This window comes from Chionomys nivalis, chromosome 3, assembly GCF_950005125.1.
Source record: "Chionomys nivalis chromosome 3, mChiNiv1.1, whole genome shotgun sequence".
NCBI classification, from domain to species: domain Eukaryota; kingdom Metazoa; phylum Chordata; class Mammalia; order Rodentia; family Cricetidae; genus Chionomys; species Chionomys nivalis.
In genome coordinates, this window is record NC_080088.1 from 119,029,377 (window position 1) to 119,052,511 (window position 23,135).

At 53.3% G+C, this 23,135-nt stretch overlaps 1 protein-coding gene across 1 annotated transcript in view; it reads left to right on the forward strand.

Moving 5' to 3' along the window:
• Window positions 1-1,620: 1,620 nt before the first annotated feature.
• Rbm19 (RNA binding motif protein 19) overlaps window positions 1,621-23,135 on the forward strand; it is an 83,025-nt gene continuing 61,510 nt past the window's right edge. The window contains exons 1-16 of the mRNA XM_057765954.1: window positions 1,621-1,757; window positions 4,260-4,442; window positions 5,269-5,388; window positions 5,561-5,599; window positions 5,719-5,917; window positions 7,429-7,655; window positions 8,930-9,010; window positions 9,495-9,573; window positions 11,484-11,555; window positions 11,886-12,086; window positions 14,036-14,166; window positions 15,841-15,959; window positions 16,372-16,468; window positions 17,292-17,402; window positions 17,957-18,157; window positions 19,214-19,334. Coding sequence (XP_057621937.1) covers window positions 1,722-1,757; window positions 4,260-4,442; window positions 5,269-5,388; window positions 5,561-5,599; window positions 5,719-5,917; window positions 7,429-7,655; window positions 8,930-9,010; window positions 9,495-9,573; window positions 11,484-11,555; window positions 11,886-12,086; window positions 14,036-14,166; window positions 15,841-15,959; window positions 16,372-16,468; window positions 17,292-17,402; window positions 17,957-18,157; window positions 19,214-19,334 — 2,017 coding nt within the window. The 5' untranslated portion in view covers window positions 1,621-1,721. The remainder of the gene's footprint in view (window positions 1,758-4,259; window positions 4,443-5,268; window positions 5,389-5,560; window positions 5,600-5,718; window positions 5,918-7,428; window positions 7,656-8,929; window positions 9,011-9,494; window positions 9,574-11,483; window positions 11,556-11,885; window positions 12,087-14,035; window positions 14,167-15,840; window positions 15,960-16,371; window positions 16,469-17,291; window positions 17,403-17,956; window positions 18,158-19,213; window positions 19,335-23,135) is intronic.

Genomic DNA, 23,135 nt, shown 5'->3' on the forward strand with positions numbered 1-23,135 from the left:
GGAGTTGGGAAGGATCTGGGAGGAGTCGTGGGGAACCATGATCAAAATACATTGCATGAAAAGCAGTTTTCAATAAAAATGTTCTAGGGTTGTGATGCGTGAAAGATTGCCCATATACTAAAGACCATCAAGTCGGACACTTTTATTGTTTTATTTTGTGTTTGGTACATGTACATGGAGGTCTGAGAACAACTCGCTGGCGTTCGCTCCTTCCCTCCACTGTGAGGTACCAGGGCGTAAAAGGGGTAAAAATTCAGGTTGTCAGCTATGGCAGCTCCTATGTTGCCAATTGGAATCCTACACTTTGAGTAGATTGTGTGACGTGTGAACCGTATCTTAATAAAGCTGCCAACAGGAACAAAGGACATGGGGAGGTGGGGTGAAATGTCTTTTCTTCCCCAAGACAGCCCTAGCTGTCCTGGAACGCGCTCTGTAGACCAGGCTGGCCTCAAACTCACAGAGATCTGACTGCTGCCTGCCTTTACCTCCTGAGTGCTGGGATTAAATTCACCACCGTCACACCCACCTGGTGAATGTCTTTTAGAAGAAAATTGCAAAGGCTTTATGTGAAGACGCAGGGTTCAGCTGAGGCATTGTGGGTAATGATAGTAGATGGTGCCCTCTCTGTAGAGAACCAGGAGTCTCCATCTAAAACCTCCCTTGCCTAAGAACAGGTCCAGAGAAGGCCTTGAAATGCCATGGAACATGTTAACAACTGAATAGGATAAAACCCATCTAACTGCAGCAGGCACAAAGCCCACAGAGGCAAGTCTGGCCAAGAACTCAGCCCCAGGCTGGCAAATGAGGGGTTTAAAAAGGTTCCCCCAGAGAGCAGTGGGATGTCTGTAAGGTTACAGGCTGTTGGTAATCATTGTGAGGCTCTACTTGGCACCTACATGGCTTGAATCAAGACCACCATTCAACAGGTCCTCGTTCACCTGCCTGCAAAACAGGGCTGTTATCGCCAACGCTCACCCTATAACAATATTCACAGAACATGCTCAGTCATTGAGTCAGTGCCTGGCAGTTTCTCTATATAAAAAGGAAGCAAAGGCTGCTGAGATGGCTCTTGCGGCCCAGCTTGACGATCTGACTTTGATCCCCGAGACCTACTGCTAAGCTGTCCTCCGGCGGTCACATGTGAAGCCTGGAATATGTGCACATACACACAGACACATACACACATACATATACACATATGTATACATATACACACATATATGCACAATAAACAAATGAATTTGTAAAAAGGGTTTGTTTTTTCTTTTGAAACAGGGTTTTTCTGTGTAACAGCCAGAGAATTCTCTCTGTAGACCACACTTGCTTCAAGCTCCGCCAACCTCGGCCTTTTGAGTGCAGCGTGAGCACCACCAGCCGGGAAAAAAAAAGTCTTTCTTAAGCAAAAATCCCTACTCTGCTTTCTCAGAGTCACCCTACGGGCTTTCGGCACCAGCGCCCCCTGCCGGCCTTACCGAGCATTGTCATCGCCAGGACTCGGAGGAGAAACTGCGTCTGCGCAGAAAGCGCTCGGCTCTCCTTTCCCTCCTGAGGGCGTGACTTCCCTGGAGACGCTTCAGTGAGGCCACGCCCACTTCCGGGCGGAATCTGGCGGGGGGCACGTGACGCACCAAAGATGGCGGCGCCCAGTGAGGTGGCGTGAAAGTTGTGGGAAGTCGGCGTGGCGGGGTGCGTGAATCAGAAGCGTTGAGGACCTGGGAGCCATGTCGCGACTGATCGTGAAGAACCTCCCTAATGGGGTGAGCAGGGGCCGTGGGAAGGGTCCGGAAGTGAATGAGGCGGGAGGATGGAGGGGTTCTTAAGTCTGAGGCAGGACTGGCACCCGGTAGCAGGCATTTGGTAACTGCGTGCCGTGCGGGGTCAAGGAGGAAACCAGCGCGCGTATGTGGTGACAGGCGACCAGATGGCCACTCAGAGGACCCTTCCTTGTGGTGGCGGTTAATTTTGGTCAACTTAACACAAGTCGGAGTCACTTAGAGGGAATTTCAGTTGATGAATTGCTTCCTTATGATTGCCCGGTGGACAAGTCAGTGAGACGTTGATGGGTGATTGACGTGGGAGGGCCTAGCCCGCTGTGGGTGGTGTCACCTCTGGATAGCATAAAAATGCTAGCTGAGCAAGTAAAGTCTGCAGAGTTCCTCCGTGGTCTCTGCTTCAGTTCCTGCCTTGGCTTCCCTGGATGTGTGATTGGGACCTGTAAGCCAAATAAGCCGTTGTCCTCCCTAAGTTGCTTTTTGTCTTGCTGTGGATGGCAACAGCAGGAAGCAGACCAGAACACTGTTCCACTGTCATGGAGCAAGCTCAGCTCCAGACTTGTTTCAAAGCCAAGTGTGGTGGCACACACCCATTGTCAGCTTTCAATAGGATGGCAAGTGAGAGGCCAACCTGGGTTACATAGCAAGATATGGCAAAATTAAATAAGCAAACAAATAAATAAATGAATTCGTTTGGGCTGTTGGTGGGGCCACATGCCCCTAGAGCAGTGGTTCTCAGCCTTCCTAAAGCTGCAACCCTTTAATACAGTTCCTCATGTTCTGGCAAAAGCCCCCCCCCCCACACCATAAAATTATTTTGTTGCTCGTTCATAACTATCATCTTGCTACTGTTATAAATTGTAATGTAAACATGTGATGTGCAGGATATCTGATACGAATCCCGCAAAGGGGGTTGCAATCGGCAGGTTGAGAACCACTGCCCTCGAGCCACACCCGGAAGTCTGCCTTGTTGAGAATAAAGCATCCAGCTGTCTACACTGTGGGACATTTTAGCCCACATTATAGTAATAACATGTTAATTTCCCATCACTTCCTTGATAAAGTGGTTGAAACAACATTGGTTTTTTGTTTGTTTTTTGTTTTGTTGTTTGAGACAGGGTTTCTCTGTAGCTTTGAAGCCTGTCCTGGAACTAGCTCTGTAGACCAGGCTGGCCTCAAACTCACAGAGATCCGCCTGCCTCTGTCTCCCGAGTGCTGGGATTAAAGGCGTGCGCCACCACCGCCCGGTGGTATTTTGTTTTTTTATTTTTATCATCTCAGAGGTCAGGGAGCCTCATGTCAAGGTGTTGTCAGGCACTGACAGCTGGCGGGGGTGTCTAACCTTTCGACATGACACACCATGGCTACCAGTGGATCTTCTTAGGGTTCTTCAGCATGTGCTGTCCATTGTTCACTTCTGTCACCCCATCCTCCAAGTCCAGATCACCTGGTCTTCTGATTCTCTCCCACCATCTAGTCTTCCTCACTCTGAGCCTTCGACCTCACTGATGGCATTAGAGTACCAGAAGAGAGATCCAGGATGCTCTACCCCATTGGGATTTTGGTTTTGAACCACAGTCTTAGGCAGTGGTAGCGCACGCCTTTAATCCCAGCATTTGGGAGGCAGAGGCAGGAGGATGCGAGTTCAAGGTCAGCCTGGTCTACAGAGTGAGTTCCAGGACAGCCCAGCCAAGGCTATGCAGAGAAACCCTGTCTTGAAAAACAAAACGAAAGAAAGAGACAAACAGAACCTTAGTTTGTAGCCCAGACTGACCTTGAATTTGCCATCCTCTTGCCTCTGCCTCACCATACACAACTTCATCTCAGGATTCTTTTCTTTTTAGAGAAAGGGTCTGATTAGTAGCCCTAGCTGTCCTGGAACTTGACATGTAGATCAGGCTGACGTGAAATTTAAGAAATCTACCTCCTAAGCCTCCAGAGTCGTAGAATTCATCACCAGGGTTTAAACACATCTGTACATCTGAAATGTCCCTTTTGAAATACCGGGGTGTGGTGGAGCATTTCTGTTGGGACTGGGAAGGGAGGCAGACGGATCTCAAGTTAGAGCCCAGTGAGGGCTACCTACTCTTCTTTGCAGTGAGCCACAGTGCAGCCCCAGGTGCTGGGGATCAGGGTGTGGTTGTCTTTAATGGGTTCCATTCTTCCCTCCCATGGTTAGTAAACATTTACACAGCTTCCCTTGTCTGTTTATTTAGAAAAGCCTCAGCCACAGATGGATGCTGTAACTGATGTGGACCTCACAGGGCCCAGGCTAAGAAAGAGCGCACTTGAGGTGCCCTGGGGTCTCATTTCCTCACTAAAGAAGTGGTAACCTGCTTGTGGTACTCAGCTGGCATCAGGCTACACGTTGCCATCTTTTCATCTCAGGTCGCCCTCCAGGTGACCTCCAGGTCCTCTAGGCATCCAGCTTGTCTGTCCCTTTGCTCTGGGGATCCCCGGCTCCTCATCATGCCCCTTCTCCCCTAGATGAAGGAGGAGCGGTTCCGGCAGCTGTTTTCCGCCTTTGGCACACTGACTGACTGCAGCCTTAAGTTCACCAAAGATGGCAAGTTCCGCAAGTTCGGCTTTATAGGCTTCAAGTCGGAGGAGGAGGCGCAGGCAGCATTGAGCCATTTCAACCGGAGTTTTATTGACACGTCCCGGATCACGGTGAGTCAGAGAGTCTCATCCTGCCTGCCGTGGAGAGCTTGCCTTACCTCAGGACTACCCAAGCTCTCAAGAGCCCAAGCATCATTTCCTGAGAATCTGCTAACTCTCCACAGTGTCTGATGAGTTAAAGCTTTTGACTTTCATTGTACTCTTCTCTGTTGTTCCACCTTTGTACCCTGAACACTTTATGATTACGGTAGAATTGATAGAATCAGTCACTTCTAAAGGGATGTCACTGGGATAAAGTGGTTTGCTAACTGGTAACAGCCTGGACTGTCTGGGGGTGGCTCATGGGCGTGTCCCCCCAAAGCTGCCTCTGAAAGTGTACCCGAGGTGACAGGGCTGAGCTCCACAGCGATTCATGCACAGTCCCTGGCGTTCTTCTGCGGTCCTGTCGTCACCCTGAGAGCCACCGTTTGCTGTTTCCCTGTGCCAGGCAGGTGCTGCCCCCCCAACATCCTTTGTTAGCCTAGGGGGTGAATGTGGATTCCCAATCCCCATGTGCCCCAAGTTCTGTCTCCGCTCTGTTGTCACCTGCTTCTTGGGTCCCCCAGTCTCTGTCTTAACCTTTTGATGTGAGCAGAGGGGACAGCATCATTTCCTGTCACCTACTGGAGAGCATGGGAGACAGAGCTAGTTCTCTGAATGGCAGTAGCCAGAATGACTTTTTGGAGGACGATGTCTAGGTTGGGTGGATCGCCTTGATGCACTCAACAAGTCAGTGACCACTGCATTTTTGGAACCCCCACCCCCCCGGAGCTGAAGGGGGCATGCACGTGTCTGGGTGTCGCAACAGCTGTGGAAGCCAGCTCTTTTCCCCATACAGGTGGAATTCTGCAAGTCCTTTGGAGACCCAACGAAACCCCGAGCCTGGAGCAAACATGCCCAGAAGCCCAGCCAGCCCAAGCAGTCATCACAAGACTCCATTCCCTCAGACACTAAAAAAGTATGCAGGCGGTGTGCCCAGCCCTGTGCCCAGTGTTGGCAGAGTGGTCTCTGGCTGGGAGGGAGTGGAAAGTATCTTTCGGATGGTTTTGGAAGGTGGGCATGCCCAGGGCAGTGCACTTCGTCTTCCTGCCTTCATCATTGCCATGACCCTGTCTGCCTTCCACTTTCAGGATGACAAAAAGAAAAAGGTGCCCAGTGACCTGGAGAAGGTGAGTGTTCTGTGGGTGGAGGTGGGTGGGTGTGAACACTGAGAGAGACGGTGGAGGGCTGGAGAGCCTCTGCCTCACCTCTCTCTCCCTCCTGCCTCTCCCCCGGCTGACTGCCGCAGCTGAAGGAAGATGCTGAGTTCCAGGAGTTCCTCTCGGTTCACCAGAAGAGGGCCCAGGTGGCCACGTGGGCAAACGATGCTCTGAACACCGAGCTCCCGAGAGCAAAGACCAAGCCAGCGAGTGACTATCTGAACTTCGACTCCGACTCGGACTCGGGACAGGAGAGTGAGGAGGAGCCGGCTGGAGAGGAACCTGAAGGTGAGCGCACACCCCGGGTACACGTGGGCCTTTGCCTTGCCCTGACCGGATGGGCACAAGCATACAAAGGACGCTTTGAGTGATCCTTTCTGGTGACGAGGGCTGCAGGAAAGGGACAGCCAGGTGCTTCCCTCCAGCCACCTGTGGGATGAGCAGCCCACCCATGGGTGTGTCTCCCCAGGCCAATCTGGTCACCTGACTCAGCCAGTATTCACCGAGCATGAACAGTGTGCCAGCACAGCTTTGGGGACTGTGGACACAGCAGTGAGAAAAGACCCCAAGGATCCCCGTACCTGTAGCGTGGGCTTCGCAGTAAGAGCAGAGGGACGGAGACAAGTGGTTCCCAGCGGAGCAGGTGTGGTGACCGCGTGTGGGAAAGCTTCCCAGAAGGGCGCCTGCTGCGCTAGGGGATAGTGGTAGGGTGTCTTGTCCTCGTGGGCCCTGCTGTGACTGCTAAGTAGCCAATCAGAGCACGGAGCATAGGCCCTAAGTCCTACTGTCCACTGTAAGAGCTGTTCTGGTTTATCGGTGAGAATGTGGGACTAACTCAGCTCAGCCTGGTTAAGTCTGCTGGGCTGAGGAATGTGGGGCTGAGGGCGGGAAGTGGGGAGCAGCCTTGGAGAGGCTCGAAGGAAGGGAGGGCCCAGGAGCTGGAGCGGCACAGCCTGGTTACAGGTTAAGGCAGAGGGAGCCAAAGGAAGGAGTTGGAACTCCACCCTGAGCACTGGAAACCCACTGGAGGGTGCTGAACAGAGGTGTAGTCCCACAGTGTGCTCAGGGGGTCACACAGGCTGCAGTGTAAGGGATGCCATCCCTCCTCTGCTCAAGCAGGCTTCCCTCTCCTGCTTCCTCTCCCCCAACTCTTGTCATCCGAGTATGTCACACCAGGTGTCCTCTGTACTTTAGTGCAAACTGTACTGTTCACCAGGGACACCAAGAGTAAGGGACAAAGTGGCAGGCGTGCATCACAGACATGTGCAGAAGCCTAGTGTCTGACGAGGACTGTCATCCACACTCCTGTGGAGTTTGCTGAACCAGGGGATTATAGAAGTCTCTACTGTGAGCTGTGTTGTGTGCATTACTTTAATATTGTTTAAAGATTAACGTAAAGGGGGGATCTTGGGGAGCTGGGGGTGATCGACTCAGCAGTTGAGAGCACTTAACTCCTCATCCAGATCTGAGTTCAGTTCCCAGCGTTCCACACTGGCTCACATTGGCCTGAAACTCCAACCCAAGGGGATCTGCTGCCCCCAGCTGGCACCCGTGGGCACTGCACTCATGGTCTCACATCCACACATAGACACATACATGACTAAATCTTATCAGGGAGGAGGGGCTGGAAAGGAGCCACACATCTCCGTGTGTCATGGGCAGGATGGGAAGACATGCAAAGTCATGTGTGGTCTGATTCAGCACCAGGTGTTGATCAGAGTGGATTTGTGTGAGGGCCCATGGCCGTGGCGGCCATTTTGTCTCTGCTCACTAAGGCCACTGACCCTCTGTGTCCCCAGAGGAGCAAGGCCTGCAGACAAAGGCCGCCACGCAGAAGGAACTGTCCGACATGGACTACCTGAAGTCCAAGATGGTGCGGCGGACTGAGGTGTCCTCCGAGGACGAAGAGGACAGCGAGGATGAGGCGGTGAACTGTGACGAGGGCAGCGAGGCTGAGGAGGAGGAGGGCTCCCCTGCCTCCCCAGTCCCGCAGAAAAGTACGAGTGGGGCAGCCGCCACTGACAAGGTGCGTGTTCCACTCTGAGGGCTGAGGGAGAGACTGGGCCTGGTCACGCAGGGTCACTGCATCCCTTTCCCTAGGGACCTGCCTGGGAGGGAAGGCCACTTAGCCACAGGATGTCTTTACAGCCTAGGTCCCTGAGCTGGAGTGGGGAGGCCGCCTGTTGCTGGAGTTGGAGGGTATCCATGAGCTGGGTGGGTCTTGCCACGTATTTAGCAACAAGATGGATAGATGTAAGGAAGCCTGTCACTCAGATGAGGTCAGGGAGGGCTCACTGTATGCTGGGTAATGTCCCCAGCAAGTCACTGATTCTCCTCCGCGCAGGTGAGGAAGCGGGGCTCAGGAGGTGCGGTGGCTCACCCATGGTGGTGACTGGCAGATGGTCGGGCCGGGACTCTGAAGCTGAGATTTCAAAGATGACTGAGACCTTGAGGATGCTCCCTCCCCTAATCTCCCACTAGAAGGTCCTCTGTGCTGCAGAGAGAGGACACGTGGACACTTGGGTGGGACCACATCTCCTCCCCAGGACCATCCCATCTCCTGCCCTGCTCTTCACTTCATTGCTGCCAGTTCAAACCAACAGGCCCTGTCCAGGACATGTGGCAGTTTGGAGTTCACATCCCAGCACTGACCCTCAGTGCCTGTCCCCCTGGGTGAGATGCATCCACCCCTCAGGCCTCTAATCTCCACCTTGCCTCATGGCATGTTTCCCTGCAGTGCCTGGATTGGGCCATTCAGTTTCAAGAGGATGACTGTGGTATAGTCACCATGCATGCATCCTTCAGCTGAAGCCAGGGAGGCCCTTGGGGTTCATGTGATGAGGGAAGTCAGGGGTACACAGCAGCCCAGGACAGGCTTTTGAGCTTCAGAGAGACTGAGAGCAGAGGTTCTTTGGAGCTGTTGGAACTCCAGAACTCTGGGCATGATCTCAGCACCCCTGTGGGGTTGTACTGCCCAGCCTAGCACTGGAACGTCCTGGGCAGTATGTGGCACAGGACAAACTCAGCCTCTGTGGTATGCCTCATTTTCCCTGGGGCCAAGACCTCTGTCTGTGGGCCGACGGCTCGCCAGGCTCTGTGTGCAGCCCTCATCTTGGGTGTAGTGAAGGCTCCGCAGCTGCCTGTCCCCATCCATCTGGGCTCAGCTCCTAACAGTCACGGATTCTCGTGGAGTCATCCAGCTTCCCCAGCTGCAGGTGCCCCTTCTAGCACCAGTGTGCCACAGCCTGCCATGTGGGTTCAGGTACTCACCACAACCCTTTTTCCTCTGTCATCACTCAGGTAGAGAAATCAGTCGGCAAGAAGGAACCCACCACCCCTTACACTGTGAAGCTCCGGGGAGCCCCCTTCAATGTCACTGAGGTGTGTGTTCACGGAAGACAGGATGCAGAGAGGATGGTGGGGGTGCCAGGATGAGGCGAAACCGTGAGCTAGAAGTGGGTGTGGAGGCTGCTGAATCACATTCCGGAGGGGAGGGCCAGGGTGGACAGACTCACTGTCTAAAAGCGAGGGGGCACAGGGATGGAGAGACAGCTCGAGTCAGAGTGCTTGGATCTCCGTTCAAGCCCCAGGATAGAGAAAACTAAATCAGATCCATGATGTTACTGCTAACTTAACAGACACGATGAAGTCAGCTGTCAGGTGTTTACTTCTCTTGTTTTGAGAACTGGGGGCAAGCACACGGCCACTAAGCTATGTCCCTGATAAGGTTGTCAGCTGCTTGGAACCCTAAGAGAAAGTGTCAGAGAATTGTCACTGTCCAGTTGCTGATTGTTAATGGTTCAATGAAGTATTTCACTGGTAAAAAGTGAAGACAAAAAGGAAAACACATTTCTTTTCCTCCCAGAAAAACGTTACGGAGTTCCTGGCGCCCCTGAAGCCAACGGCCATTCGAATAATGAGAAATGCCCATGGGAACAAAACAGGTGAGGCAGAGGCTGCCCTGCCCCGCAACCCTGAGACTGCTGGCCACGGGCTGCCCTAGGGACACCCATTTCTTTTTTGCCATCTGTTGCCCTCAGTTCGGCATAGCTCATCTGCATAGACGGGTCTCCTAGCCCTGCGTCTGGTGGCCCTGTACACTGATTCCTTTCCCTCTGTCTCCCTCCCTCTCCACTCCACTACCCTGGCAGGCTCACATGCCCCATGGGTAGATGTTGGGCCCAGCGTTGGCTGCCCTGCCCATAGGCATGTCTGACAGAGGACAGTTCTACCTTGCTGAGTATATGTGGCATGGCCTTGGGCCATGTCTTCCCAGGGTCTCCTGGTCTCAGGGCACTGTATTGGGCAGTCCTAAGGCAGAGAGTCTGGTGATTGACCAGACTTGGAGCTGGGGTAGACTGGCACCTGTGGGGCCTACCTACTGGCCGGGCCAGGAAGCTATGGGAGATGCAGCAGCAGGAATGTAGCTGCATCTCACAGAACCACACCAAGGCCCTGTGGTGTGGGAATCCATAGCCTGCAGGCTGTGAGGGTCCTTGGCAGGAAAAGGCCACCTGGGCACTTTTATCCAACTGAGGGATAAAGCGCCCATGCATTAGGGACAGTTAGGTCTCTGTCCCATGTCTTTCCCCAACGCCCCTCTTGACTTTATCACATCTTGTACTGAGCCAGTTCTCATGTTTAATCCTGAAGAGGGCAGTGGGGGTTAAAGGGGCTCCATCCCAACTTTGCAGCATAAGAGCTCAGGAGCTAACACCGAGGGCTGCCTTGTCCACTCCTTGAGAACTATGGCAGCGTTGGTCTGTGGTGAGGGCAGTGCTCTGCTTTATAGACTGGGCAGGGAGCTGGAGGCAGTATGTCCGAGCTGTCAGTCAAGACCAACCCAGAGCACAGTCCCTCCAGGGCAGCAAGCAGGGCTGGGAAAGAGCTGGGGAGTGGGACTCGGCCATGCATGGAGGGGTCCCTTAGCTGGTCTGGCTGGGTGTGGGCCACTGTCTCTGGGAGACACGTGGTGGGTCGGTGATGTCTCTGCAGAGAACAGAAAGGACTTCCTCAGATTTCATGTGGAAAACCCTTGTCCTTTGGGCCAGGTTGTGGCAATCCCCATGTGACGTTCTAAGAGAGGGTGGCCCTGCTCTGCTGCCTCACAGGGTCAGGAAAGATTCCAGGCCTGGATCTGAGCTCCAGGGACAGTGGCCGTGGAGCTGGCCCTGACCAAGCTGAACTGAGTCACAGCACTGCCTCCACCCACACTTCTCTAGGGAATTCAGGGGCAGAGTGGGGCTGGCGGGCAGGAAGCCATGCGGTGTAGTCAGGATTTTTGTTTTGTTTGTTTTTTTCCACACCCAGCTCTCACTTAAATAAATACAGGGAGACTTATTCTCTACTAATGCCCGGCCTTAGCTTGGCTTGTTTCTAGCCAGCTTTTCTAACCTAAATCATCCTGTTTCTCTTTAGCTGTGCTTTGCTTCTGGACTTTGTTTATTCTGTATGTCACCCTTCCTTCTTACTCCATGGCCCCTCGCTCCCTCCTCTCCTTTCCTCACTCCTCCCTTCTTTGCTTTCTTCCCTAGATTTCTCCTCCTGTTTATTCTCTCCACCCGGCCCCGCCTATCCTTTCTCCTGCCTTGCTATTGGCCATTTAGCTCTTTATTAGAACAATCGGGTGTTTTAGGCAGAAAAAGTAACACAGCTTCGCAGAGTGAGACCAACGAAACATAAAAGGATGCAGCGCACCTTTGCGTCGTTAAACACGTGCCCCACAGCGTAAACGATGGAACCCCTCCGAAGCTAGCATTGCACGACCATAGCGTTTACTCCCGGGACCCACATCTCCATACAGCCAGGTTTTCCAGCTCTGCCTGTGACTCTCCTTGTCACTGTCCTCTCTCAGGGTGTGTCTTCGTGGACCTCAGCAGCGAAGAAGATGTGAAAAAAGCTCTGAAGTGCAACCGGGAATACATGGGTGAGAGTGTGTGGGACGCCAGTGAGGCCGTGCCTGTGTTGACTGTACACGTGGTGCTGAAACACCTGCGGGCTCTGGGGACCCAACAGGGAGCAGAGAGTCCACAGCCGTAGAGTGAACACGGGAAAGGGAAGGGAGAAATGGCACATAATGCCGTTCACCTGAGTGACATGCAGGGGGCAGGCTGTGCTGACCTGAGCTCCGGCTCCCTGGAACAGCCTGTGACACTGGCTAACTTGGGAGGACAGCAGCAGAGCAGAAGCTAATGCCACCCTCGGGAAGCTCAGCCAACTTCAGGCACATACAGGCATGACCCCTGTCTTCATGTAGGTGGACGCTATATTGAGGTCTTCAGGGAGAAGGCCCCCAAGACCCACAGTCCCCCAAAGAGCAGCACCACACCCTGGAAGGGCCGTACGCTCGGGGAACATGAAGAGGAGGAGGACCTGGCCGACTCTGGGAGGCTCTTTGTGCGGAACCTGTCCTACACCAGCTCCGAGGAAGACTTGGAGAAGCTGTTCTCTGCCTATGGTGGGTGCTGCATCCACTTGGTCTTGGGTGGGATTTGCTTCTGTCATCTAGAGGTTCATCTGCTGTGTGGACAGGCCTCTGTCCTCTCCCAGTGTGGAGCAGAGGGGAGAGTGGTGTCTCGGGCTGGTGACACTGCCGTCCCATCTTTAATAGACACCGAGGCACCTGGCTGTCAGAAGTCTTTTTTGTTTTAGAAACAAAAATCTTGCTATATAGCCCAGGCTGGCCTTGAATTTGTAGCAATCCTCCTGCCTCAGCCTCCTGAGTGCAGGCGTTACCAGAGTGTACTACAGTGCCTTTTTTTCTTCTAAGACAGGGTTTCTCTGTGTAGTCCTGACTGGCCTCGAACTCACTCTGTAGACCAGGCTGGCCTCAAATTCAGAGATCTACCTACCTACCTCTGCCTCTGGTGTGCTGGGATTAAAGATGCCCAGCATGAGACTTTTTGTTGGGTGTATAATGCTGTTATTAAAGGGATCCTTTGGTCTCCTCTAGTCTCTACCCTAGTTTTAGCTTTTAAAAGAGAATCAAGCAGTCAGGAGTTTAATTAAAATAAGCAGGAAGCAGGAATACCCCTTAACAAATGGAGGAGCCAAGCCCAGCAGCAGTGGTTCTGGTCCTAGCAGGTCCTAGGTCCTTCCTCCTGTGCTATTCTCTCCTCTGTGCTCCCTGTAGGGTGATCACTCCCAGGTAAAGAACACCTTCTCCTCAAAAGCCTGGATCTCGGGCTGTTAAGTGGATGGGCCCAGAGGCACACGCCCTTCAGCCTCTAAACCCAGCACTCAGGAGGCAGAGGCAGATGGATCTCTGAGTTCCAGGCCAGCCTGGTCTACACAGTGAGACCCTATCTCAAGGGGAAAAAAGATACAAGACTATGCCAGGGAGTTAAAGTACCCCTAAACCTGAAGAGTTCACTAGGGAAAGATTAACAGCCTCTCTGCACACGCACCCCTTGCAAGGGCACCCTGACGCCAGTTTGAGCTGTCTCAGCTAATTGACCACCCCCGCCTTTTCCATCCTCTCTTCTTCGAATCCCCTCCCCACTTTCAGGACCCTGAACTGGCTTGGCTGGAGAGACCAACACTGAGTCCTTTTTGTCCTGTTCTGAGAACCAGTTGGTCAGTCTCTCCCAGAGCTAACGTTCTTTCTAACAGTGCTAGGGCTGGACCCGGGGCCTTGCATGCTGTCCTTACTGTTGCTGCTGTTGTAGTTTCTCCCACTGAAAACTCACCAGCCAGTAAGTTGTCTGGCCACGGGGCTATGTTTGCCCATGGGGTCGGGATTATCACACAGAGGACAGCAGGGCTCTAAATGGGGCTGAGACCGTAACACTTGCAGCATGCCTGAAGTAGCTCATCCAAGGACAGGGTCCCGAGAGTAGGCATGGTGGTGGTGAAACCTCCCAGTGTGCCCACAGCTGTCCTGCCAGGCTCTCCTGCCTCCTGCCTGGTACGACCAGACTGGACAGGAGAGGGATTGTCTAGACTGTGGGTGTCCATTCAGGAAGATAGAGGTTCATGGTAAGGATGCGATCATGCCCTGTTCAGAGTGGAAAGCTCTGCTTGTCTTGTGTGGGAATGTCATGGCACTTACATGCCACCACCTGTAGAGGGCACTCTTGGCTGCACTCGTGTGTTGGTACAGCTCACCCCATACCTGTTCTGTGAACCAGGGATTTGTGATATTTTGTAGGTGAGGAAACAGGCCTGTGAGTGTTAAGTGACAGGGACAAGGGAAGGCAGCCTATAGAGCAGGCAGCAGAGTGGGGAGATAGCCCACACCTCGGGGGGCTAAGCCAGCTGGCCTTCGCCATGCTCTCTGTGGGACCCAGCAGCCTGGGCTGGTCTAGAACAGCCATTTGTTGATCTCACCAGTCCAGACCTTTCCCTCGCCAGTGCCCAATGCTAGTGCTCTGGCCCACAGCTGACTGGCACTCCTCCCATCTCCAGGTCCCCTGTCAGAACTCCACTATCCCATCGACAGCCTGACCAAGAAGCCCAAGGGTTTTGCCTTCGTCACCTTCATGTTCCCTGAGCACGCGGTGAAGGCCTATGCTGAGGTAGATGGGCAGGTATTCCAGGTAAGTTTGCTTAGGACTAGTCAGACTGCTGGGCTCAAGGAAGCAGGTGTGTGTGTGTGTGTGTGTGTGTGTGTATGTGTGTGTGTGTGTGACTGACTTGCCATGCTGTCACCTCAAGTGAGTTTCTAGAGGGTGGAATTTCTAACGGCAGGGGCCTGGCATCTGTGGCAGCCTGGCACATGCTGGGTACTTACAGAGTATTTGTTGAGTGAAAAGTGTGCCCTTTGCCTCCTGAAATACTTCTTGGCAGACAGTGAAGTGGGAAGCAGGTAGCCAGGGCGTGCCCAATGGTAACAGGTAGTGCGTATGGTACACCTGCCTGAGTCCCAGGCTGCCTGTTGGGATTATTTGTTCCTGGTCTATAGATGACATGTCACTGTCACCAGGCTAGACCTGCATCCACTTGTGGACGCCTCATGTTCTCTCACTGGGTAGGAACAGACAGGACGGGATGCAGGTTTGTGGGGCTGTGGGGCTGCAGCTGTCCTTGTTAAGTGAACAGTTTCCAGAGCTGGAGAATGCAGGAGGCAAAAGCAGGTGGATTTCTGTGAGTTCAAGGCCAACCTGGTCTATATATAGTTTCCAGGCCAGCCAGGGGTATATAGTGAGACCCCATCTTAAAAGACAGGGGGAAACAAAGAAGAAAAATGAACATTTCCTCTAGAGGATCAAAGTTCAGTCCCTAAAGCCGGGTTGGATCACACACAACCACCTGTAACTCCAACTTCAGAAGATCCAACGCCCCCTTCTGACCTCCAGAGATACCCAACACACATGGTGCATATATATACAGTCAGGCTCAGGCACATACCACATGTACATAAATTAAATCTTTTTAAACGTGAACAGTGTTTCCTGCACGTGGTGGTGTCAGCTGGCCTCACTACAATGACAGGCCTTTTGTCACATGGATGTCTTAAACTCCAAATAGTTTACTGGGGGTTGACAGTTTCAGGGCGTGAGTCTGACTGTCATGGTGGGAGCGTGACTACAGGCAGGCATGGTGCCAGCGCAGTAGCTGAGTGCTTACCTCTCCAGCCACAAGCATGAGGCAGAGAGAAAGCTAACTAAAGATGGTGTGGGCTTTTGAAACCTCAATGCTCCCCTCTAACAAGGCCACACCTCCTAATCCTTCCTAAATAGTTCCACGAACTGGGGGCCAAACTTTCAAATCTATGAGCCTATGAAGATCATTCTCATTCAAACTGCCACAAACCACAAGGTCTTTCTGCTGTCTCCCTCCAGTCATACGTGGATCTAGTACGCTCATGACCAGAGAGGTGTTTTAGGGCTTCTATTGCTGTGAAGAGACACCATGACCATAGCAACTCGTATAAGGAAAACATTTAATTGAGGCGGTGGCTTATAGTTTCAGAGGTTTAGTCCATTATTATCTGGACTGGTGGGGAGCATGGCAGTGTGCAGGCAGACATGGTGCTGGAGATGGAGCTGTTACATGTTGACATGCAGGCAGCAGGAAATAGACTGAATGTCACTCTGAGGGAAGCTTGAGCATAGGAGACCTCAAAGCCCACCCCCACAGTGACATACTTCCTCCAACAAGGCCACACCTACTCCAACAAAAATCACACCTCCTAATAGTGACATTCCCTTTGGGAGCCATTTTCCTTAAGGGAAGAGCCTGTGTTTACATCCTCCTTCCGTTCCCTCTAGGGCAGGATGCTCCATGTCCTTCCTTCCACTATCAAGAAGGAAGCCAGCCAGGAGGCAGATGCCCCAGGATCCTCTTACAAGAAGAAGAAGGAAGCCATGGACAAAGCCAACAGCTCCAGGTCCTAGTCAGCCCTCAGTGGCCCCTGAGCCCCGGTCCCAGGGTCAGCAGCTCCAGGTCCTAGTCAGCCCTCAGTGGCCCCTGAGCCCCGGTCCCAGGCTCCACTGCCCTTGGCCCCATCTTTCACTCTTCATGGTGCTGGAGTCCTAGTTCATCACTTCTCAGGGCCTCAGCTTTCCCATTTGTGAGACACGGAGAGCAGAAACAAGTGTCTCCCCATGACCTGCAGCATAGCGTGCATCAGAGGAGGGGTGCATAGAGTCCCTGCCCAGAGCTAGGACTGAGACTTGGCTTGAGAGACTGTTAGTGACCCCCTCAGTCTCCTGGTCTTCAGACCTCGTGGGCTTGACTCGTGGCTTGGAGTTGGAGGGAGGGGACCACTATGTGACCTCTGTTCTGCCCCTACTCCTCAGTTCTCACAACTGGAACACGCTGTTTATGGGACCAAATGCTGTAGCTGACGCCATTGCACAGAAGTACAATGCCACTAAGAGCCAAGTGTTTGATCACGTGAGTGAAGGGGCTCTGTGTGTGGTTTATTTCGGATCAGTTCTTTCGCGGGGCAGGTGTCTGGACCTGGACAGCCGCAGAGTTAGTTATCTTGGGCCAACCCTGAAGTGGGAGCAGCATGTGGTCCGATCAGTCAGGGTGCCTGTTGATACTGCTCATAGCTCACCCTCCCTTGTCACAGGGTCAGCACTGTCCCTGGATACCGAACACACCACCACAGATGAGGTAGTTAGTAATCATGTTTCAGAGAAGCAAGCAGGGTTCATTTTCATGGCGTTTAAAGTCAGGCTATCTAAAGTACGCCTGTTAAACATGTGCCTAGTATAAAACAACCCAAGCCATTTTCCCGTCTTCCTTTGGTGCGGGTGTATATATTTTACAGTTGGCATGGGACTGAATTGAGCAGGCCGCATTTGGTGACATGGCCACTGTTTTGAGCGGCCACAGCCTGACCCACGTTAAGAGGGACAGTTCTTTGGTTCAGATGTCAGGAACCCAACCACACTCAGGACAGAAGGGCACCTGCTCTTCTGGTGCCCTCTAGTGGAGGGAGACACAAATGACAGGTGACAAGAAGCTAGGGTAGGAGCTGCCTAAGGCTGAGGTGGATGAGTCTGAAGCCCCTGCAGGCAGTGAGCTGTAAGAACACCAGGGCCAGCTACCTGAGGAAAGCCAGGGGAGGGACCAAGGAGTCCAGAGTTTACTGCACAAGTCCAGAGGAGTCTTATTCCTGGGAGCCTCCGCATAGAGAATGATGCGCGTGGACCACACGCATTTCCCTCTGAGCCACCGACTGACAGCTCCAGGCTTCTTCCTCCCACAGGAGACCAAGGGCAGCGTGGCAGTGCGTGTGGCTCTGGGGGAGACCCAGCTGGTCCAGGAGGTTCGCAGCTTCCTTATCGAGAATGGCGTTTGCCTGGACTCTTTCAGCCAGGTGAGTCCCTCACTGCACGTAGTGGGTCTCCACTACAGAGCTGGGAAAGGGTTTCCCGGGAGGGAGGCTGGGGAGATGTAGACGGATCCTGTGGGTGATGGGAGCCTGAACCAAGAGGAGGCCTGCAGGAGTGGCCCCTCAGAATAACCCCTGCAGAAGGTCGGGCGTACCCAGTGATGAAAGCCCCCAGCTATTCCTGCCTTCCACACCTGGGCAGCAGGTCTGCAGTGCCAGCAAGGAACCTGGGCACTGAGATGTGGCTCAGTCCTTTGGAAGCCCATAGAGCCACTCTGGGTGTTCCAGTCCGGGTTGAGATCAGGAACTGTTGGAATCTGTGTGGCTTGGGGTGAACTGGGGGAGGTGTGGTTCTGTCTGTGGGGCATAAAGCACACAAGAAATAAAGGTGTGAGTCCCGTGTCCCCCACCAAGCCCCTCAGCTCTGCTTTTCAGGTTTGTCCACAAGGGGACCTGATGGGGCCACCACCAATGGTCAGTGCTGAAGCCATGCTGAGGTAACCTTCCTGTTGTCACACACGTTCATCTCTTCCCCTCAGGCTGCAGCAGAGCGAAGTAAGACTGTGATCCTGGTGAAGAACCTCCCAGCAGGCACGCTGGCAGCAGAACTCCAGGAGATCTTCGGCCGCTTTGGCAGCTTGGGCCGTGTGCTGCTGCCTGAAGGTGGCATCTCAGCCATTGTAGAGTTCCTGGAGCCCCTGGAGGCCCGCAAGGCCTTCAGGCACCTGGCCTATTCCAAGGTATGGTCGCTGATCTTGGTGGCGCCCTCAGGCTGGCATGGGCCTGGCACACATAAGCTCTGTCCGAGTGCACATTCCGTCTAGGAGCTTGCTGCCCTCCTTGTGCTGGCCGTGAGCTGTACCTGGGGCTGCCTCCTGACTTCTGATTAAAAAAAAAATTAGTAGGTGTGAGCTTCTTGGGCTACTGTGTGACAAGTGGCCACCAACTTGGTGGCATCAGACAACCGAGTCTGGGCTCCCCAAAGCTGGTGGCCAGGAGCCCAAGCCACCAAGCAGCAGGTTCTTTCCCTCCTCTGCCAGCTGCAGGACAGAGTGTGACCCCTACATTCTTGCTTCTGATAACCCCAGTGACCCTTAACTTGACCGTCACTCCAGTCTCATCTTTGCTCGAACTGTTCCTCCCTCTGGGCTTTTTGTTTTTTTTTTTTTTCAAGACAGGGTTTCTCTGTGTAGCCCTGGCTGCCCTAGAACTCACTCTGTAGACCAGGATGGCCTTGAACTCACAGAGATCTGCCTACCTCTGTCTGCCTGGTACTGGGATTATGGGTGTCTCTCTCTCTCTCTCTCTCTCTCTCTCTCTCTCTCTCTCTCACACACACACACACACACACACACACTCTCTCTCTCTCTCTCTCTCTCTCTCTCTCTCTCTCTCTCTCTCCCCGGCAGGGAGTTTTTTGTTTGTTTTTTATTAAACTTAGAGCACACTTAGCACAGGGCAGTCTCCCTCCAGGATCTGCTTCATATTGCTGAGGTCATAGTCACAGGCTCCAGGGCTCAAGGTCAGCATGTGACCTTATCTTGGGAAGCCACCATTCAGACCTGTATAAGGAATTTCTGTCTGAGACTTTTATGCTTCATAGGGCTCAGTGTGACAGGAGTCTCCACAGGCTATACTCTGGCATCTCGCTGTACAAGGGATCCTGGGACTGGCCTATGCAGGAAGGGCTCCGTGCCTGTCACCTCTGCCCCTCAGGCCCTTCTGTCAGGTGGCACTAAGTCTCCCAGGCAGCTCTTTGATGGGGACCTACAACCTTGGCACCCCTGTCCCTGCAGTTTCATCATGTCCCACTGTACCTGGAGTGGGCTCCAATTGGTGTCTTTGGCGCAGCCCCACAGAAGAAAGATTCCCAACCTGCGCAGACTGCAGAGAAAGACAAGGCAGAGTCAGAGATGGGTAAGAGCAGAGTCTGGGGTCACCATGCTGTGGGCAGTCGTGGGAAGAGGGCGAGGGCAGCTGAGACTGTCATTGGGCCACTGGCCAGATAGATGCCCTGCAGAGAGATTGCATAAGAACATCAAGTGCCCTTTAAAAAGTGAGCCACATGAGGTGGCCAACTTTCAGCCTCTTGGTGGAGGGCTATAGGGACAGAATCCTTGAGTGATTGACTGGGATGAAAGAGGCTGTGTGAACCTTGTCTCCATCATCATGGTGGCTGCTGGAAGACATGGTCCCTCTGCAGCAGCTTGGGTGCCACAGTGTCCCTGGTGTCCAGTGGCTGCATGATCAGAAAAGGAAAAGGCAGTGGTCCCCCTAGCTGGTGCCTCACTGATGATGTCAGGGTCAGGATAACTGTCCCCCGTCAGACTGATGGCTCAGCAGTGCTGTCACTCCAAGAACTTGAAGCATCCATTTGTCGTACCAGGGTCACCCTGGGCAGTGGACCAGCAGATGTGAGGGCTTTCACGAGCGTCAGATCCCCTGCCTCTCTGCTCTTGAGTGCTGGGACTACACCCACTTCCTATGGTCTTTGTATATTAATGTGTATGGGCATAGGACTATATTGCCCCAAGAAAAGCAAAGGTCAGTAATGAGGTTGGCAGATGGAGGCTCAGATTCTTGCCCGGGTCGAGGGACATCTCTGCTCGTTCCACTGAGGGTCTGCCAAAGGCCATAGTTCCAGATGGGAAGGCATTTCTGTCTCTGCCCTTTGACCCTGACACTTTCTGTAGCTGGTGAGACATTTTACACACCCTTTCCTAGTTTCTGTTAGGAGGCAGCATGGTTGTGGTAAGTCAAGAGACGTCCCTTCTTGCAGTCCTGTGTTTGTTTTACATTAGAGTTGAGGGCTGGACCTCAGGCGGTGGATGTTCTGCAAGTGTTTCCCTTTGGTCTGCCCACCTCTCTCTGGGTTAGTTCTTACCCTATATCACCCCCGGCCTCCACCTGCCTTCCTTCTTGGCTCTGAACTACACTTGAACATGGGTGATACGTTTTGGCATAAAGCAAGTACTATTGTCAAGCATGAAAGTTAGCCAGGGCCAGGGTTCCTAGAGACACACCCTAGGAGGCCCATCTCCCGACTGGGCGGCAGCATCAGCCCGTGAGGCACTGAGCCAGCCATGAAGATGGTGTGTGGCTTTGCCCGCCTGTCCTGATATATTCTCCTGATGCAGTACCCCCCCCCCCAGGTGACACTGGAATCCGCACACTGTTTCTCCCTGTTTGTTCCTGGGCCAGTCTATCACTGCACCCCAGGTGCTCAGCATGCAGCCCTAGGCACAGGGCAGGGTTGGCAGGATGGCTTCAAAGGTAAAGGACTATGGGAAGCTGTGACTCCATCCGTCTGCAGGGAGGGCCGGCTTATGGTGGTGCTTGTGCCTGAGCCTCTGGCACACATGAGGTTTGAAAGAGGTTTGAAAGAGGTGTTTGGTGGTCCCAACCAATGAGTGGTCAGGACACTGAGGTGTGAAGCTGACTTTCAGTGGTTGTGGCCTGAGCCCCTGAGTGGTCAGGACACTGAGGTGTGAAGCTGACTTTAGGTGGTTGTGGCCTGAGCCCCTGAGTGGTCAGGACACTGAGGTGTGAAGCTGACTTTAGATGATGTGGCCTTGAGCCCCTGAGTGGTCAGTGGGATCCTGAGGTACAGTTACAGCAGTGGCGTTGTTCTGGGGAGATGCATGTGCTGTCCAGTGTTCCTTGCATTAGCTGGGGAGAGTCTCCTTTCTCTGAGTTCTGTCTTTGCGTCTGTAACATGGATGATAGCCACCAGAATGACCAAGGTCACTGTTGTCACCCACAGGCTGGGAGCCAAGTGGCATTTCTCCAGGTGCTCTTGTAGCCCCCACACAGAGCCTGCTAGCCAGAGCTTCTAGCTGGCCTGGTAGGGCTGAGTGGTGTCGGTGGCCTTGGGTGCAGACCTTTCTCTGGAACTAGAGGTTTCCTGACACCAGCGTCTGGGGTCTGGAGTTGGTGCTCTGTTGCCTTGTCCCCACCAGGCTCTGACCCTGGGAGGGGCTGGTTTCCAGGGCCACCGCCTGTGACCTGCACCAAGGTCCTCAGATTTAGGAGAAAGGCCGAGCACTTACCCGTATTTGGACTGGGAAACTATCCCTGGCTATAGCCCTGCCCAGGCCCACTGCATCCTGTGGCTCTTTTTATCTTTGCTTTACTACACAGTCCCCTTACTGTCCCAAGTCCTCTGAGTTCCATCCTGTGCCCCCTCACCCCCTGCCCATAGCACATTGTTTCTGAGGCGCCACCAGCTCTCCCATCCCTGTGGGGTGAGGACCAAGAGTGCCAGGACCCAGACTCGGATTTCACAGGCAAGGAGGAGGGGGATGGGCAGGCTTTTCTGCAGTGAGCTTCTGTTCCCTGCATGGGTCCCGAGGGAGAGGAACAACGTGTTTTATCTTCCCACAACCAAGACCCTCACCTCCAGATAAAGGGCTGTGAGTCAGGGGAGGTCCCACAAAGCTGCTGGCTGCTGATAACAGGCTGTCGTCGTGGGCCTCACAGGAGTCTGGAGTGGGGAGGGGCAGGGGAATCCTGCAGCCTGATTATAATGGCGCCCCCTGTGGCCACCCATGGCTGTCTGTCATTGTACTGACTGAGGTAGAGGTGGCTTTTTCCTTGCTCCTTCCAGACCCTGCAGCGCACCTGGCATCTAGCTTCTCGCCCCAGCCCCAGCCTTTGCCCTTACCCAGGCCTCCACCTTTCTTACTCCCTCTCTCTGGTTCTTCTTGCTTTTCTTGTCATCCATTTGGATTCCATGATACCCTTTTTTTTCTTTCTTTTGTCACTTGGGGCAAAAGCAGGAGGAATTCTTTTAAAAGACCTTGTTTTCACCCTCCTGGTGCTTCAGCCACCTCCAGCCTTCCTTGGACCCAGGAGGCCACTGGAACTGTCCTGGCCAGACACCTGAGAGTAGATGCCAGCCATGCTCAAAAGTTCCCTATCTTCTGAGGCTGGGACTAGGAGTAGCTAGCCTGGTATTTGGATACTGACCACAACTTTTCCTAGCTTAATTTGTTGCTAAAGCTGAGTGTCGTCTCCCTGTGACCATCTGATCACGCTCTGAGGCACATGCCAGGGGCTGCCAGGCTCCTGTCCCCTGGATGCTGCTGAGAGTGGCCTGAGTCCAGACCAGGGATGGGAGGAGGGTGGGGTCAGCAGTGGGGCACAGGCCAGGACTTAGAGACCAGCAAACTAGTTCCTTTGCTGGCCACAGCTGAGGATGAAGGCTAAGTGCTACCAACTCAAGTTGCAAGAATTGATAAACTGGGCTTTTAAAAACAGCTATTTTTTATTCCTGAAGACTCCACCTTTCTTATCATGCTGAGGTGACGTCCCCAAGTGTCAGACACTGACCAGTTCCAAGAAGGGACACCCACTCTAGTGGGCATCGTCTTCCTTACCACCATCTTCCCTGCGAAAATGGTTTTCCTGATTCTGATGAACCCTTGCACCAACCTGAGACTGCCTGATGCTTAGGGTTCAGACACAGAAGCCTCCAAAATATTCTTTAGGCTCTCATGTTTCCTGAAGCAACAGCTCAAGGTCTTGGCACACGTGTTAGAGATGTCACAAGCCTCCTGAGTCTTCCCCAGGACCTGATGTCCCCACTCCCCATCATGAGTCACACTTTTCCTCCGCTTTGCATTGCATGTACAGATAGCTGCACTGTGGTGGTGTTGCTAGGAGACTTACCTGATTGCCAAGGCTTGAGTCTGAGTTCTGGGCCAGGCTCATAGAAGG